At 45.0% G+C, this 19209-nt stretch overlaps 1 protein-coding gene across 8 annotated transcripts in view; it reads right to left on the bottom strand.

Annotated features, from left to right (window-relative positions):
- Positions 1-301: 301 nt before the first annotated feature.
- LOC110536564 (disco-interacting protein 2 homolog C) overlaps positions 302-19209 on the bottom strand; it is a 35956-nt gene continuing 17048 nt past the window's right edge. For all 8 annotated transcript variants that reach the window (XM_090189571.1, XM_036935057.2, XM_090189572.1 and 5 more), the window contains exons 22-37: positions 9462-9663; positions 8117-8217; positions 7941-8021; positions 7672-7795; positions 7258-7379; positions 6250-6361; positions 6051-6160; positions 5831-5961; positions 5580-5748; positions 4728-4898; positions 4455-4516; positions 4312-4369; positions 4027-4101; positions 3741-3915; positions 3525-3648; positions 302-3395 (exon numbers count right to left, since the gene is read on the bottom strand). In XM_090189571.1, the coding sequence (XP_090045697.1) occupies positions 3143-3395; positions 3525-3648; positions 3741-3915; positions 4027-4101; positions 4312-4369; positions 4455-4516; positions 4728-4898; positions 5580-5748; positions 5831-5961; positions 6051-6160; positions 6250-6361; positions 7258-7379; positions 7672-7795; positions 7941-8021; positions 8117-8217; positions 9462-9663 (2070 nt within the window). In that variant the 3' untranslated portion in view covers positions 302-3142. The remainder of the gene's footprint in view (positions 3396-3524; positions 3649-3740; positions 3916-4026; positions 4102-4311; positions 4370-4454; positions 4517-4727; positions 4899-5579; positions 5749-5830; positions 5962-6050; positions 6161-6249; positions 6362-7257; positions 7380-7671; positions 7796-7940; positions 8022-8116; positions 8218-9461; positions 9664-19209) is intronic.

Raw genomic sequence — 19209 nt, 5'->3', positions numbered from 1 at the left:
ATGAATATACATTAGACATGGCCAAATGTATAGAATTGCAAGAAAATTTGCTTTAAATCTGCAAAATTGTATTTGCAACTTATGACAAAATATGTAGAATTGCAGAAAATAAACCTGCAAAATTCATTGGGTTGTTCCCCAATGCTGGAAGGGGGGCTCCAAGTGAAACATTTTGGGAACCCCTGCACTGGAAGCCCCCATTAGTGTTGAAAAACCTGTCCATAGAGTAGGGTTAGAAGTCAACCAAGATCTAAGGTCAGTTTAGCATTTCCAACGAAAGCATGTGAACCAATAACAGCACACCAATCAAAGCACTTTATTGCACCGTATAGTATGACATTGAGCCAATGGAAGGCTCTTATAAAAGTGTCCTTCTGATCTTTTCATCATGTGTACAAAACAGTCACACACACCTGTACCGTACAAAATCAACACTATTTACACACAATATATACATACAAACACACACACACCATGCAGTCTCTCTCACCTCTAGTTTCTGGACCAGGTTTAACCCTACCCACCAGACTCGTTTCTCTCCAACACACAGTCAGGGGCTGATAATGTCATCACCATTCTCCAGTACAGAATAACAAGCAAATAAATACACGTCATGATATGCATGTTTTTCATACATGGCATCACATTATAGCTCTCTGAGACAAAAGTAGCTGATGAATTAAATACAAATGAAATGTGTTGTGTTTTTAATGATCAAACTCAAAAGATGAATGTAAACAAAGCATAAGGAGCACTAAAATGTTTTTCACAGAAAAGTTATAACTGATAACATGCATATAAGATGCCATAAGTAATAACTTATGACTAACATATTTAAAATAAATAAATAAACTGTGTCTCTTTGTTAGAACACTTCACTGTGGGTGTGTCTCTGTTAGAACACTTCACTGTGGGTGTCTCTCTTTGTTAGAACATTTCACTGTGGGTGTGTCTCTGTTAGAACACTTCACTGTGGGTGTGTCTCTGTTAGAACACTTCACTGTGGGTGTCTCTCTTTGTTAGAACATTTCACTGTGGGTGTGTCTCTGTTAGAACACTTCACTGTGGGTGTCTCTCTTTGTTAGAACATTTCACTGTGGGTGTGTCTCTGTTAGAACACTTCACTGTGGGTGTGTCTCTTTGTTAGAACATTTCACTGTGGGTGTGTCTCTTTGTTAGAACATTTCACTGTGGGTGTGTCTCTTTGTTAGAACACTTCATTGTGGGTGTGTCTCTTTGTTAGAACACTTCACTGGGGGTGTGTCTCTGTTAGAACACTTCACTGTGGGTGTGTCTCTGTTAGAACACCTCACTGTGGGTGTGTCTCTTTATTAGACCACTTCACTGTGGGTGTGTCTCTGTTAGAACACTTCACTGTGGGTGTGTCTCTGTTAGAACACTTCACTGTGGGTGTGTCTCTGTTAGAACACCTCACTGTGGGTGTGTCTCTGTTAGAACACTTCACTGTGGGTGTGTCTCTTTGTTAGAACACTTCACTGTGGGTGTGTCTCTGTTAGAACACTTCACTGTGGGTGTGTCTCTGTTAGAACACTTCACTGTGGGTGTGTCTCTGTTAGAACACTTCACTGTGGGTGTGTCTCTGTTAGAACACTTCACTGTGGGTGTGTCTCTGTAAGAACACTTCACTGTGGGTGTGTCTCTTTGTTAGAACACTTCACTGTGGGTGTGTCTTTGTTAGAACACTTCACTGTGGGTGTGTCTCTGTTAGAACACTTCACTGTGGGTGTGTCTCTGTTAGAACACTTCACTGTGGGTGTGTCTCTTTGTTAGAACACTTCACTGTGGGTGTGTCTCTGTTAGAACACTTCACTGTGGGTGTGTCTCTTTGTTAGAACACTTCACTGTGGGTGTGTCTCTGTTAGAACACTTCACTGTGGGTGTGTCTCTGTTAGAACACTTCACTGTGGGTGTATCTCAAATACCACCTGATTCCCTACACAGAGTCCTACTTGTCCTAAGTAGTGTACTATAAAGGAAATAGGGCCATTTAGAAAGCATTGTGTCTCTGGTCCAGAGCTGGGTTTTACAACTCCTTGCAACTACATTTCCCCCCTGCTACTTACTGGGCTCTCTGCTTAGCAGAATCACATATTACCATAATCATATGCGTACAATGTTTAAACAATGTGGGATAGAAACAATGGTTTACTTCTAACGGATTCACTTGGCATTTAGGAGTCAATGGGTTTTAGGAAACAAATTGAGAATGTGATTCTAATAAGAGGAGTGCACTGCACTGCATTGCGCGGCTCACACACGCACACACACACACACACACGCGCACACATGTACACAGGGTGTGGGTGGAGAGAGCTGTATAACAGGGCTAGACCTCAGTGTGTTTCAGTTATCTCTCCATATAGATTATGTTTATATACAATATTTATATTTATACACTAATCTGAACCCCCTGTCTTCTTCTGACAATATACTTTAATAACTTTAATATTTTTAATGTCTATTTCATCAAGAAAACAGATATGTTCAGGGATATTTTCTCTCTCTCTCCTAACAACAACTACTAGTGGTCCAGTCAGTCTTCCTGTCTATCGATACACAGTGTTCCCTTAAGGTTTTGTACAGTGACTTCCTGTCTATCGATACACAGTGTTCCCTTAAGGTTTTGTACAGTGACTTCCTGTCTATCGATACACAGTGTTCCCTTAAGGTTTTGTACAGTGACTTCCTGTCTATCGATACACAGTGTTCCCTTAAGGTTTTGTACAGTGACTTCCTGTCTATCGATACACAGTGTTCCCTTAAGGTTTTGTACAGTGACTTCCTGTCTATCGATACACAGTGTTCCCTTAAGGTTTTGTACAGTGACTTCCTGTCCATCGATACACAGTGTTCCCTTAAGGTTTTGTACAGTGACTTCCTGTCTAGGTGTCAGGTTTAACCGGGGGTGCAGAAACAGCCATACCTCCACCACAGCACAACTAAAGGATCAGACAACTGGCACCACACCATATGACCATGTGCAGATTCAAAAATACAGTACGTCTTGATTTAAAATGAACACTAGCGATATACAAGCACATATCCATACACACGCATGCTAACACACATACACACACATCCCCCTCACTCAGGTCCACCCCCCCAGGATGGGGCGTCTGGGTTACATGTTATAAGCCACGTAGATGGGGTCGAGCTGGTCCTGTAGGAAGCCGTCCCGGAGGTGCATGCGCTGCTTCTCCCCGCGAGAGTTGATGGGGATCACCCCGATGTCCGTTACTACGACGACCCCAACGATGAGGTAATGCTCCTCCAGCACCGCCTTGGTCACCATGGGAACCAGGTCCAGGGCTTCCTGCTCCGAGCCTTCTAGTTCTATTACGACTACCAGCAGGTTAGTCCAGGGAAACACCGCACTGTGGCACACACACACACACACGTACACACGTACACACACACACACACGTAATTTACAACTATAGTGATTATACCTTAATTAAGAATTGAAATAGAAACAGCTGTTTTAGGTGTGCATAGCGACGTACCACTCCATGATGTTCTTGTGCGTCCTGATGACGGAGGTCTCTATGTCTATAGGATGGTACCTCATCCCCCTCAGCTCCATGGCCTCCTCCAACGCGCCCACAACATACAGAGCATCATGTCTCTCTGGGGAGGAAACAGAGAGAAAGGGTGAGTGTGTGTGTTAGTGTGTGTGTGTGTGTGTGTGTGTGTGTGTGTGTGTGTGTGTGTGTATATACCTCCGCTGGCATCGGTGAGTTCAGTACGTCGTAAGAAGCCCAGGTATCCGGTGCGAGCCCAGACGGTGGACGTGTCTCCGAAGCTGAGTCTGGAGGTGAAGTGATCAGACTGAAGGACCTCCTCTCCATAACCACTGTAATATCCACTGCCATTATGGGCACTGTGCACCCAGATCTAGAGAGGGGGAAGAGACAGAGAATTTAATTTAAATCATCTTTGTTGGGGCAACATAAAACCAGGAAACAATATCATTAAATCAATTAGTGTGTATGTGTGTGTGCTGACCTCTCCTAGGTGGGAGTCTCCCAGCGGTCCCTTGGTCTCTGGGTTGGCAATGATGATGCGGACGCCAGGTAAGATCTGAAACAGTCACCATGGTTACGCTACAATGCTTCCATCTCCAGGTCCACATACGGCATATACTGCAGCCTATGAGGCATTCTGGTCTATGTGTAGAGAGCTGCAGCCGAACCACCCAGTGAACCACAGACAGGAGAGAAGCTGAGTCTAAGGACTCAACAGTCATGAAGCTTAATGATTGTAAATGTTCAAACATGGCCCAGGACCCACCTTTCCTGACTCCATGAGAGGGAGACTGTGAGGAGAACCTCTCTCCACCAACCGCACCCTGAGAGAAACAAAAAACACTGTTATACAAGTTGATTGGTTGATTGATCTGATTGGTTGTTGCTGTGATTGACCGGCAAACATACCTATCATGCCGCAGAGCTCTCATGTCCACGTACACTGTAGTGGGATCCGGCCCAGAGGTTCCCTGTAACCAATCACAGCACAGAGTGACCATGTTATCACACACAAACAAACATGTACAGTACATAAACACGCACACACACACACACACACACACACACACACACACACACACACACACACACACACACACACACACACACACACACACACACACACACACACACACACACACACACACACACACACACACACACACACACACACACACACACCTGTAGACAGATAGCCAGGTTGACCCTACAGCCGAATGCTGTGCTGACAGATCGGGGGTGCAGGCCCAGGTCTTTAAACAGCTTGGAGAAGGAGTGTGTTAGAGACATCCTGGGTCTCTCCTCTGCTACCACAACACACGCCCTCACACGGGACAGGTCCAGGCCCCGTGCCTGGAGAGGAAGTGGAGGGGTGTGAAGAGAAGGAGAGAGTGGGGTGAAGAGGAGGAGAGATGGGGTGAAGAGGAGGAGAGATGGGGTGAAGAGGAGGTGTGCGGGGTGAAGAGGAGGAGAGAATGAGGTGAAGTGGAGGAGAGAGTTGGATGAAGAGGAGGAGAGAGTGGGGTGAAGAGGAGGAGAGAGTGGGGTGAAGAGGAGGAGAGAGTGGGGTGAAGAGGAGGAGAGAGTGGGGTGAAGAGGAGGAGAGAGTGGGGTGAAGAGGAGGAGAGAGTGGGGTGAAGAGGAGGAGAGAGTGGGGTGAAGAGGAGGAGAGAGTGGGGTGAAGAGGAGGAGAGATGGGGTGAAGAGAAGTTAACTTTAAATACACAACATTTCAATCCTTACCTCCCTCTCATCCCACCCTCATCCTACTGATGGCTATATAAAGCTGTTGTTTGTTCCTGGATCTGTTCCCTATGTGTTTCTCTCAGTGAGTCAGCTCCTAGTTTCCATGGCAATTTCCATTGGTGAAAGTTAACCTCTTAAAATAAACTCAGTCTGTCGATCAGCAACCAATCAGACAACACCTCAGGCCACAAACACACTGTTTACTGAGTCAATTCAAAGAGCACTTGATTTAGTTCTCTCTGCGTGTGGAATGTGTTTGTTTATGTGTGTGTGTGTGTGTTTGTGTACCTTCAGTGCCTCTGTCTGCAGGCCCAGTCCTTTAGTGCAGAGCTCCATGACGCTGTAGGAACAGAAGGTGTCTCTGACTCGGAGCTGGCTGACAGCGAGCAGCCACAGGGCTGGGTTAGACTCCAACTCTACTGGAGGGATCAGGATAGACTGGTGGCCACTATACACACTGGAGAGTTAGAGGTTAGAAAGGGAAGTCAATTGTTGGACATTGAAACAGTTGTTTAACAGGTGTGTGTGTGTGTGTGTACCTGCAGAGACACCAGAGGACGAAGCCCAGGCCACAGTAGGGGTCGAGACAGATGGCTACCTCTCTGGAGGGATAGAGTTCACACTGCAGCTTCACCGATCGGCAGAACGCTCCCACCGCATTATGGGACATCTACACACACCCACGAAACATGTCAGACACTAGGCATAGCAAGGGATAGAGGTTAGGGATGGAGGTCAGAGGTTAGGGGTTAATGTTACCTGTACTCCAGCCAGCATGCCAGTAGTGGACACACTGAAGTCCAGATAGGCCAGGGCATCAGGGTTACAGGGCTTATATAGAGCTGGAGGCTTCTTCTTTGGCAGGTCATCTGAAAACACAAAATAATATTCAGTTATACACCAGTACAAACAACCAGCTAACAGCCTGACAGATACACTGTATGTGGTCAGAGCTGACCTGTGTCCAGGACGGGAGGCCAGTTCCTGATGTCCACTGTGGCGACCGCCTCCTTCGACCGCAGCAGCTTACAGATGACCGCTGTGGTCATCACACAGGCCGAACGACTGACCTAGAAGGACAGAGAGGTGGATGAAGGGACAGAGAGATGATGAAGGGACAGAGAGATGATGAAGGGACAGAGAGATGATGAAGGGACAGAGATGATGAAGGGACAGAGAGATGATGAAGGGACAGAGAGAGATGATGAAGGGACAGAGATGATGAAGGGACAGAGATATGATGAAGGGACATAGAGATGATGAAGGGACATAGATGATGAAGGGACAGAGAGATGATGAAGGGACAGAGATGATGAAGGGACAGAGAGATGATGACGGGACAGAGAGATGATGAAGGGACAGAGAGATGACGAAGGGACAGAGATGATGAAGGGACAGAGATGATGAAGGGACAGAGATGATGAAGGGACAGAGAGATGGATGAAGAGACAGAGATGATGAAGGGACAGAGAGAGATGATGAAGGGACAGAGAGATGATGACGGGACAGAGAGATGATGAAGGGACAGAGAGATGACGAAGGGACAGAGATGATGAAGGGACAGAGATGATGAAGGGACAGAGAGATGGATGAAGAGACAGAGATGATGAAGGGACAGAGAGAGATGATGAAGGGACAGAGAGATGGATGAAGGGACAGAGAGACAGATGAAGGGACAGAGAGATGATGAAGGGACAGAGTTGATGAAGGGACAGAGAGATGATGAAGGGACAGAGTGATGATGAAGGGACAGAGAGATGATGAAGGGACAGAGAGATGATGAAGGGACAAAGAGATGATGAAGGGACAGAGAGATGATGAAGGGACAGAGAGATGATAAAGGGACAAGAGAGATGATGAAGGGACGGAGAGATAGAATGCTACTGCATCTTTATCTTCTACCCCCTCTCAACCAGTTGACCGGGCAGTATTGACCCCTAGTTGACCTCAGTGTTTGACCTCTCACCTCTACGATCATCTTGACTGTGGGCAGTGTGGTTGAGATGTTCTGTGGGTGGGGCGGTCTGACAGTGATAGGAACACAGCCAGCATAAAGGCAACCGTAGAATGCTGCGATCAAGTCTATACCTGCAACACACAAAGGAGTGATGAGTGTATTTACGGGTACATGCTACCTGAGTGTGTGTGTGTGTGTATGTGGGGGTACAGGCTAACTGAGTGTGTGTGTATGTGGGGGTACAGGCTAACTGAGTGTGTGTGTGTGTGTGTATGTGGGGGTACAGGCTAACTGAGTGTGTGTGTGTGGGGGGGTACAGGATAACTGTGTGTGTGTGTGTGTGTGTGTGTGTGTGTGTGTATGTGGGGGTACAGGCTAGGGGGGGGGGGGGGGGGGGGTACATGCTAAGTGAGTGTGTGTTACCTGGTGGGTAGACCAGTGCTATGTGGTCTCCCTCCTGTAGTCCTCCTCTCTCCAGCAGCAGGGCAGCAACTCTCTCCGCCCTCTTATGGAGCTGAAGACAGGTCAGAGAACTAGACACCAGCCCCTAGAGGGAGAGAGAGATAGAGAGAGCAATCATAACTGAATCCTTCAAAAATTATAATGTGTGTGTGTGTGTGTGTGTGTGTGTGTGTGTGTGTGTGTGTGTGTGTGTGTGTGAGTGAGTGAGTGAGTGAGTGAATGTATGTTACCCGGGAGCTGAGCAGTGTGTAGAGGATGTGGTCAGGCGTCGTCTGAGATCTCCATTGCAGCACCTCTGACAGGAACAGGAACTACAGGACACACGACAGGATATGATATCACAGACACTAACATAATAATAATCCATCTCAAGCCATATTTCTGTGGCAATGGAATGACGTGTTACCTGGTCGTTGTCATCAGTCTGTCCCAGGTCTCTGCCGCTGGCCATAGCGATCCTCTTCCCAGACACCAGATTCCCCACCATCACAGAGGCAGGACCAATCTCTACAACACACACATACACAAACAAGGTAAAGACGTGTCCAAAACGTTATTTGAATTAACAGTGACATTTACAACAAGAAGGTTGTATGTTCTTCATCGTTCACTAAATCACCTCTGCTAAACACATGCTGTCTCTCTCTAGCTCTGTCTCTAGGTCCCTCTCACTCTCTCTATCTGTCTCTAGGTCCCTCTCACTCTCTCTGTCTCTCTCTAGCTCTGTCTCTAGGTCCCTCTCACTCTCTCTGTCTCTCTCTAGCTCTGTCTCTAGATCCCTCTCACTCTCTCTGTCTCTCTCTAGCTCTGTCTCTAGATCCCTCTCACTCTCTCTGTCTCTCTCTAGCTCTGTCTCTAGGTCCCTCTCACTCTCTCTGTCTCTCTCTATCTGTCTCTAGATCCCTCTCACTCTCTCTGTCTCTCTCTAGCTCCGTCTCTAGGTCCCTCTCACTCTCTCTGTCTCTCTCTATCTGTCTCTAGATCCCTCTCACTCTCTCTGTCTCTCTCTAGCTCTGTCTCTAGATCCCTCTCACTCTCTCTGTCTCTCTCTAGCTGTCTCTAGATCCCTCTCACTCTCTCTGTCTCTCTCTAGCTGTCTCTAGATCCCTCTCACTCTCTCTGTCTCGCTCTAGCTCCGTCTCTAGGTCCCTCTCACTCTCTCTGTCTCTCTCTAGCTGTCTCTAGATCCCTCTCACGCTCCCTGTCTCTCTCTAGCTCCGTCTCTAGGTCCCTCTCACTGTCTCTGTCTCTCTCTAGCTGTCTCTAGATCCCTCTCACGCTCTCTGTCTCTCTCTAGCTCCGTCTCTAGGTCCCTCTCACTGTCTCTGTCTCTCTCTAGCTGTCTCTAGATCCCTCTCAATCTCTCTGTCTCTCTCTAGCTCCGTCTCTAGATCCCTCTCACTCTTTCTGTCTCTCTCTAGCTCTGTCTCTAGATCCCTCTCACTCTTTCTGTCTCTCTCTAGCTCTGTCTCTAGGTCCCTCTCTCAATTCAATTCAAGGGGCTTTATTGGCAGGTGAAACGTGTTAACATTGCCAAAGCAAGTGAGGTAGATAATCTCTCTCTCTCTTTGTGTCGCGGTCTCTCTCTCACTCACTCCCTCTCTGCCTCTCTAGCTCTGTCTCCAGGTCTCTCTCTCACTCACTACCTCTCACTCCCTCTCTGCCTCTCTAGCTCTGTCTCCAGGTCTCTCTCTTTCTGTCCCTCTCTTTCTCACTGTCTCTCTCTCTCTATTTTTCTCTGTCTGTCTCACCTGGTTGTTTCTGTCGTGGTTTGGGCAGGTTGGTAACACAGGTGTGAGGACACATGAGCACGTTACAGGGGTGCAGCCCCCCCTCCAGGTACAGCTGTTTGGTCTCAGACAGGTGTATACCCCCCAGGGGGGTCTTAGGGAGGGTGTTGGCTGGAACTAACCCCAGGCAGAACACACCCACACCATGGATACTGTCTATCGCCTGTCAATCACACACACACAGGGGAGGAGTCAAGAGATCATGAACAAAAAAAACTCTGCTGTCAGTTCAAAAGTAGTGTAAAAAACTGATGAGTGCAACATTTTTACAGGTCTGTGTTCTGGTTGCATTATGGTCGTACTGTGGTCGTGTTGAGGTAGTTTTACCTACATTATGGTCGTACTGTGGTCGTGTTGAGGTAGTGTTAGCTGCATTATGGTCGTACTGTGGTCGTGTTGAGGTAGTTTTACCTACATTATGGTCATACTGTGGTCGTGTTGAGGTGGTGTTACCTACATTATGGTCGTACTGTGGTCGTGTTGAGGTAGTTTTACCTGCATTATGGTCGTACTGTGGTCGTGTTGAGGTAGTGTTAGCTGCATTATGGTCGTACTGTGGTCGTGTTGAGGTAGTTTTACCTGCATTATGGTCGTACTGTGGTCGTGTTGAGGTAGTTTTACCTACATTATGGTCATACTGTGGTCGTGTTGAGGTGGTGTTACCTACATTATGGTCGTACTGTGGTCGTGTTGAGGTAGTTTTACCTGCATTATGGTCGTACTGTGGTCGTGTTGAGGTAGTTTTACCTACATTATGGTCGTACTGTGGTCGTGTTGAGGTGGTGTTACCTGCATTATGGTCGTACTGTGGTCGTGTTGAGGTAGTTTTACCTGCATTATGGTTGTGTTGAGGTAGTGTTACCCACATTATGGTCGTACTGTGGTCGTGTTGAGGTGGTGTTACCTGCATTATGGTCGTACTGTGGTCGTGTTGAGGTAGTTTTACCTGCATTATGGTTGTACTGTGGTCGTGTTGAGGTAGTTTTACCTACATTATGGTCGTACTGTGGTCGTGTTGAGGTGGTGTTACCTGCATTATGGTCGTACTGTGGTCGTGTTGAGGTAGTTTTACCTGCATTATGGTCGTACTGTGGTCGTGTTGAGGTGGTGTTACCTGCATTATGGTTGTACTGTGGTCGTGTTGAGGTAGTTTTACCTACATTATGGTCGTGTTGAGATGGTGTTACCTGCATTATGGTCGTACTGTGGTCGTGTTGAGGTAGTTTTACCTACATTATGGTCGTACTGTGGTCGTGTTGACGTGGTGTTACCTGCATTATGGTCGTACTGTGGTCGTGTTGAGGTAGTTTTACCTGCATTATGGTCGTACTGTGGTCGTGTTGAGGTAGTTTTACCTACATTATGGTCGTACTGTGGTCGTGCAGTTTTACCTGCATTATGGTCGTACTGTGGTCGTGTTGAGGTAGTTTTACCTACATTATGGTCGTACTGTGGTCGTGTTGAGGTGGTGTTACCCACATTATGGTTGTGTTGAGGTAGTGTTACCTACATTATGGTCGTACTGTGGTCGTGTTGAGGTAGTGTTACCTACATTATGGTCGTGATGAGGTAGTGTTACGTACATTATGGTCGTGTTGAGGTAGTGTTACCTACATTATGGTTGTGTTGAGGTAGTGTTACCCACATTATAGTCGTACTGTGGTCGTGTTGAGGTGGTGTTACCTACGTTATGGTCGTGTTAAGGGTAGTGTTACCTACAATATGGTCGTGTTGAGGTAGTGTTACCTACAAAGTTGGTCGTGTTGAGGTAGCGTTACCTACAATATGGTCGTGTTGAGGTAGTGTTACCTACATTATGGTCATTATGGGGTAGTGTTACCTAAATTGTGGTGGCGTTGACGTGGTGTTGAGGTGGTGTTACCCACATTATGGTCGTACTGTAGTCGTGTTCAGGTATTGTTACCTACATTATGGTCGTACTGTAGTCGTGTTGAGGTAGTGTTACCTACATTATGGTCGTGTTGAGGTAGTGTTACCTACATTATGGTCGTGTTGAGGAAGTGTTACCTACATCATGGTCGTACTGTGGTCGTGTTGAGGTGGTGTTACCTACATTATGGTCGTGTTGAGGTAGTGTTACCTACATTGTGGTCATGTTGGGGTAGTGTTACCTACATTATGGTCATGTTGGGGTAGTGTAACCTACATTATGGTTGTGTTGAGGTAGTGCATTATGGTCGTGTTGAGGTAGTGTTACCTACATTATAGTCGTGTTGAGGTAGTGTTACCTACATTACGGTCGTGTTGAGGTAGTGTTAATTACATTATGGTCGTGTTGAGGTAGTGTTAATTACATTATGGTCGTGTTGAGGGAGTGTCACCTACATTATTGTCGTGTTGAGGTAGTGTTACCTACATTATGGTCATACTGTGGTCTTGTTGAGGTAGTGTTACCTACATTATGGTCGTGTTGAGGTAGTGTTACCTACATTATGGTCGTGTTGAGGTAGTGTTACCTACATTATGGTCGTACTGTAGTCGTGTTGAGGTGGTGTTTCCTGCATTATGGACGAACTGTAGTCGTTTTGAGGTGGTGTTACCTACATTATGGTCATGTTAAAGTAGTGTTACCTGCATTATGGTCGTGTTGAGGTAGTGTTTACCTGCATCATGGTCGTGTTGAGGTAGTGTTACCTGCATTATGGTCACACTGTGGTCGTGTTGAGGTCGTGTTACCAACATTATGGTCGTACTGTGGTCGTGTTGAGGTAGTGTAACCTATATTATGGTCGTGTTGAGGCAGTGTTACCTACATTATGGTCGCACTGTGGTCGTGTTGAGGTCGTGTTACCAACATTATGGTCGTACTGTGGTCGTGATGAGGTGGTGTTACCTGCATTATGGTCGTTATGTAGTCGTGTTGAGGTGGTGTTACCTGCATTATGGTTGTGTTGAGGTAGTGTTACCTGCATTATGGTTGTACTGTGGTCGTGATGAGGTGGTGTTACCTGCATTATGGTTGTGTTGAGGTAGTGTTACCTGCATTATGGTTGTGTTGAGGTAGTGTTACCTACATTATGGTCGTGTTGAGGTAGTGTTAATTACATTATGGTCGTGTTGAGGTAGTGTTACCTACATTACCTACATTATGGTTGTATTGAGGTAGTGTTACCTACATTATGGTCGTGTTGAGGTAGTGTTACCTATGTTATGGTCGTGTTGAGGCAGTGTTACCTACATATGGTCGTGTGAAGGTAGTGTCACCTACATTATGGTCGCACTATGGTCATGTTGAGGTGGTGTTACCTGCATTATGGTCGTTATGTAGTCGTGTTGAGGTAGTGTTAATTATATTATGGTTGTGTTGAGGTAGTGTTACCTACATTATGGTCGTGTTGAGTTAGTTACCTACATTATGGTCGTGTTGAGGTGGTGTTACCTATATTATGGTCGTGTTGAGGTAGTGTTACCTGCATTAAGGTCGTTATGTAGTCGTGTTGAGGTGGTGTTACCTGCATTATGGTTGTGTTGAGGTAGTGTTACCTGCATTATGGTTGTACTGTGGTCGTGATGAGGTGGTGTTACCTGCATTATGGTTGTGTTGAGGTAGTGTTACCTGCATTATGGTTGTGTTGAGGTAGTGTTACCTGCATTATGGTTGTGTTGAGGTAGTGTTACCTACATTATGGTCGTGTTGAGGTAGTGTTAATTACATTATGGTCGTGTTGAGGTAGTGTTACCTACATTACCTACATTATGGTTGTATTGAGGTAGTGTTACCTACATTATGGTCGTGTTGAGGTAGTGTTACCTATGTTATGGTCGTGTTGAGGCAGTGTTACCTACATATGGTCGTGTGAAGGTAGTGTCACCTACATTATGGTCGCACTATGGTCATGTTGAGGTGGTGTTACCTGCATTATGGTCGTTATGTAGTCGTGTTGAGGTAGTGTTAATTATATTATGGTTGTGTTGAGGTAGTGTTACCTACATTATGGTCGTGTTGAGTTAGTTACCTACATTATGGTCGTGTTGAGGTGGTGTTACCTATATTATGGTCGTGTTGAGGTAGTGTTACCTGCATTAAGGTCGTGTTGAGTTAGTGTTACCTGCATTATGGTCGTGTTGAGGTGGTGTTACCTGCATTATGGTTGTGTTGAGGTAGTGTTACCTGCATTATGGTCATGTTGAGGTGGTGTTACCAACATTATGGTTGTGTTTAGGTAGTGTTACCTACATTATGGTTGTGTTGAGGTAGTGTTAACTACATTATGGTTGTGTTGAGGTAGTGTTACCTAAATTATGGTCGTGTTGAGGTAGTGTTACCTAAATTACGGTCGTGTTGAGGAAGTGTTACCTTCATTATGGTCGTGTTGAGTTAGTTATTATGGTCGTGTTGAGGCAGTGTTACCTACATATGGTCGTGTGAAGGTAGTGTCACCTACATTATGGTCGCACTATGGTCATGTTGAGGTGGTGTTACCTGCATTATGGTCGTTATGTAGTCGTGTTGAGGTAGTGTTAATTATATTATGGTTGTGTTGAGGTAGTGTTACCTACATTATGGTCGTGTTGAGTTAGTTACCTACATTATGGTCGTGTTGAGGTGGTGTTACCTATATTATGGTCGTGTTGAGGTAGTGTTACCTGCATTAAGGTCGTGTTGAGTTAGTGTTACCTGCATTATGGTCGTGTTGAGGTGGTGTTACCTGCATTATGGTTGTGTTGAGGTAGTGTTACCTGCATTATGGTCATGTTGAGGTGGTGTTACCAACATTATGGTTGTGTTTAGGTAGTGTTACCTACATTATGGTTGTGTTGAGGTAGTGTTAACTACATTATGGTTGTGTTGAGGTAGTGTTACCTAAATTATGGTCGTGTTGAGGTAGTGTTACCTAAATTACGGTCGTGTTGAGGAAGTGTTACCTTCATTATGGTCGTGTTGAGTTAGTTACCTACATTATGGTCGTGTTGAGGTGGTGTTACCTATATTATGGTCGTGTTGAGGTAGTGTTACCTTCATTATGGTCATGTTGAGGTAGTGTTACCTACATTGTGGTCGTGTTGAGGTAGTGTTACCTACATTATGGTCGTGTTGAGGTGCTGTTACCTGCATTATGGTTGTGTTGAGGTAGTGTTACCTTCATTATGGTCATGTTGAGGTAGTGTTACCTACATTGTGGTCGTGTTGAGGTAGTGTTACCTACATTATGGTCGTGTTGAGGTGGTGTTACCGACATTATGGTTGTGTTGAGGTAGTGTTACCTAGATTATGGTCGTGTTGAGGTAGTGTTACCTGCACTATGGTCGTGTTGAGGTGGTGTTACCGACATTATGGTTGTGTTGAGGTAGTTACCTAGATTATGGTCGTGTTGAGGTAGTGTTAATTACATAATGGTCGTGTTGAGGTAGTGTTACCTGCATTATGGTCGTAATGTAGTCGTGTTGAGGTAGTGTTACCTGCATTATGGTCGTGTTTAGGTTGTGTTCCCTACATTATGGTTGTGTTGAGGTAGTGTAACCTATATTATGGTCATGTTTAGGATGTGTTACCTACATTACGGTTGTGTTTAGGTAGTGTCACCTACATTATGGTCGTGTTGTGGTAGTGTAACCTACATTACCTACATTATGGTCGTATTGAGGTAGTGTTACCTACATTATGGTCGTGTTGAGGTAGTGTTACCTGCATCATGGTCGTGTTGAGGTAGTGTAACCTATGTTATGGTCGTGTTGAGGCAGTGTTACTTACATATGGTCGTGTTAAGGTAGTGTCACCTACATTATGGTCGCACTATGGTCGTGTTGAGGTGGTGTTACCAACATTATGGTCGTACTGTGGTAATGATGAGGTGGTGTTACCTGCAGTATGGTCATTATGTAGTCGTGTTGAGGTGGTGTTGCCTAGATTATGGTCGTGTTGAGGTAGTGTTAATTACATTATGGTCGTGTTGAGGTAGTGTTACCTGCATCATGGTCGTAATGTAGTCGTGTTGAGGTAGTGTTACCTGCATTATGGTCGTGTTTAGGTAGTGTTACCTACATTATGGTTGTGTTGAGGTAGTGTAACCTATATTATGGTCGTGTTTAGGATGTGTTACCTACATTACGGTTGTGTTGAGGTGGTGTTACCTACATTATGGTCTTGTTGAGGTGGTGTTACCTGCATTATGGTCGTGTTGAGGTAGTGTAACCTATATTATGGTCGTGTTGAGGTAGTGTTACCTACATTACCTACATTATGGTCGTATTGAGGTAGTGTTACCTACATTATGGTCGTGTTGAGGTAGTGTTACCTGCATCATGGTCGTGTTGAGGTAGTGTAACCTATGTTATGCTCGTGTTGAGGCAGTGTTACCTACATATGGTCGTGTTAAGGTAGTGTCACCTACATTATGTTCGCACTATGGTCGTGTTGAGGTGGTGTTACCAACATTATGGTCGTACTGTGGTAATGATGAGGTGGTGTTACCTGCAGTCTGGTCATTATGTAGTCGTGTTGAGGTAGTGTTACCTACATTATGGTCGTGTTGAGGTAGTGTTAATTATATTATGGTCGTGTTGAGGTAGTGTTACCTGCATTATGGTCGTGTTGAGGAAGTGTTACCTTCATTTTGGTCGTGTTGAGTTAGTGTTACCTTCATTATGGTCGTGTTGAGTTAGTTACCTACATTATGGTCGTGTTGAGGTGGTGTTACCTATATTATGGTTGTGTTGAGGTGGTGTTACCAACATTATGGTTGTGTTTAGGTAGTGTTACCTACATTATGGTTGTGTTGAGGTAGTGTTAACTACATTATGGTTGTGTTGAGGTAGTGTTACCTAAATTATGGTCGTGTTGAGGTAGTGTTACCTAAATTACGGTCGTGTTGAGGAAGTGTTACCTTCATTATGGTCGTGTTGAGTTAGTTACCTACATTATGGTCGTGTTGAGGTGGTGTTACCTATATTATGGTCGTGTTGAGGTAGTGTTACCTTCATTATGGTCATGTTGAGGTAGTGTTACCTACATTGTGGTCGTGTTGAGGTAGTGTTACCTACATTATGGTCGTGTTGAGGTGCTGTTACCTGCATTATGGTTGTGTTGAGGTAGTGTTACCTTCATTATGGTCATGTTGAGGTAGTGTTACCTACATTGTGGTCGTGTTGAGGTAGTGTTACCTACATTATGGTCGTGTTGAGGTGGTGTTACCGACATTATGGTTGTGTTGAGGTAGTGTTACCTAGATTATGGTCGTGTTGAGGTAGTGTTACCTGCACTATGGTCGTGTTGAGGTGGTGTTACCGACATTATGGTTGTGTTGAGGTAGTTACCTAGATTATGGTCGTGTTGAGGTAGTGTTAATTACATAATGGTCGTGTTGAGGTAGTGTTACCTGCATTATGGTCGTAATGTAGTCGTGTTGAGGTAGTGTTACCTGCATTATGGTCGTGTTTAGGTTGTGTTCCCTACATTATGGTTGTGTTGAGGTAGTGTAACCTATATTATGGTCATGTTTAGGATGTGTTACCTACATTACGGTTGTGTTTAGGTAGTGTCACCTACATTATGGTCGTGTTGTGGTAGTGTAACCTACATTACCTACATTATGGTCGTATTGAGGTAGTGTTACCTACATTATGGTCGTGTTGAGGTAGTGTTACCTGCATCATGGTCGTGTTGAGGTAGTGTAACCTATGTTATGGTCGTGTTGAGGCAGTGTTACTTACATATGGTCGTGTTAAGGTAGTGTCACCTACATTATGGTCGCACTATGGTCGTGTTGAGGTGGTGTTACCAACATTATGGTCGTACTGTGGTAATGATGAGGTGGTGTTACCTGCAGTATGGTCATTATGTAGTCGTGTTGAGGTGGTGTTGCCTAGATTATGGTCGTGTTGAGGTAGTGTTAATTACATTATGGTCGTGTTGAGGTAGTGTTACCTGCATCATGGTCGTAATGTAGTCGTGTTGAGGTAGTGTTACCTGCATTATGGTCGTGTTTAGGTAGTGTTACCTACATTATGGTTGTGTTGAGGTAGTGTAACCTATATTATGGTCGTGTTTAGGATGTGTTACCTACATTACGGTTGTGTTGAGGTGGTGTTACCTACATTATGGTCTTGTTGAGGTGGTGTTACCTGCATTATGGTCGTGTTGAGGTAGTGTAACCTATATTATGGTCGTGTTGAGGTAGTGTTACCTACATTACCTACATTATGGTCGTATTGAGGTAGTGTTACCTACATTATGGTCGTGTTGAGGTAGTGTTACCTGCATCATGGTCGTGTTGAGGTAGTGTAACCTATGTTATGCTCGTGTTGAGGCAGTGTTACCTACATATGGTCGTGTTAAGGTAGTGTCACCTACATTATGTTCGCACTATGGTCGTGTTGAGGTGGTGTTACCAACATTATGGTCGTACTGTGGTAATGATGAGGTGGTGTTACCTGCAGTATGGTCATTATGTAGTCGTGTTGAGGTAGTGTTACCTACATTATGGTCGTGTTGAGGTAGTGTTAATTATATTATGGTCGTGTTGAGGTAGTGTTACCTGCATTATGGTCGTGTTGAGGAAGTGTTACCTTCATTTTGGTCGTGTTGAGTTAGTGTTACCTTCATTATGGTCGTGTTGAGTTAGTTACCTACATTATGGTCGTGTTGAGTTAGTTACCTACATTATGGTCGTGTTGAGGTGGTGTTACCTATATTATGGTTGTGTTGAGGTAGTGTTAACCCGCATTATGGTCGTGTTGAGTTAGTGTTACCTGCATTATGGTCGTGTTGAGGTGGTGTTACCTGCATTATGGTCGTGTTGAGGTAGTGTTACCTTCATTATGGTCGTATTGTGGTCATGATGAGGTGGTGTTACGTACATTTTGATCGTACTGTAGTCGTGTTGAGGTGGTGTTTCCTGCATTATGGACGAACTGTAGTCGTGTTGAGGTGGTGCTACCTACATTATGGTCATGTTAAAGTAGTGTTACCTGCATTATGGTCGTGTTGAGGTGGTGTTTACCTGCATTATGGTTGTGTTGAGGTGGTGTTACCAACATTATGGTTGTACTGTGGTCGTGATGAGGTGGTGTTACCTACATTATGGTCGTGTTGAGGTAGTGTTACCTTCATTATGGTCATGTTGAGGTAGTGTTACCTACATTGTGGTCGTGTTGAGGTAGTGTTACCTACATTATGGTCGTGTTGAGGTAGTGTTACCTGCATTATGGTCATGTTGAGGTGGTGTTACCGACATTATGGTTGTGTTTAGCTAGTGTTACCTACATTATGGTCGTGTTGAGGTAGTGTCACCTAAATTATTGTCGTGTTGAGGTAGTGTTACCTACATTATGGTTGTGTTGAGGTAGTGTTACCTGCATTATGGTCGTGTTGAGGTAGTGTTACCTACATTATGGTCGTACTGTGGTTGTGTTGAGGAGATGTTACCTACATCATGGTCATACTGTGGTCGTGTTGAGGTAGTGTTACCTGCATTATGTTCGTGTTGAGGTAGTGTTACCTGCATTATGGTTGTGTTGAGGTAGTGTTACCTACATTATGGTTGTGTTGAGGTAGTGTTACCTGCATTATGGTCGTGTTGAGGTAGTGTTACCTACATTATGGTCGTACTGTGGTTGTGTTGAGGAGATGTTACCTACATTATGGTCATACTGTGGTCGTGTTGCAGTGGTGTTACCTGCATTATGGTCGTGTTGAGGTAGTGTTACCTGCATTATGGTCGTACTGTGGTCGTGTTGGGGTAGTGTTACC

The sequence above is a fragment of the Oncorhynchus mykiss genome, chromosome 11 (assembly GCF_057628025.1).
Source record: "Oncorhynchus mykiss isolate SJ-2025 chromosome 11, ASM5762802v1, whole genome shotgun sequence".
Classification (NCBI taxonomy): Eukaryota; Metazoa; Chordata; class Actinopteri; order Salmoniformes; family Salmonidae; genus Oncorhynchus; species Oncorhynchus mykiss.
The sequence above is the reverse complement of the archived record's forward strand: the minus strand, read 5'-3'. Positions and strand labels throughout refer to the sequence as shown.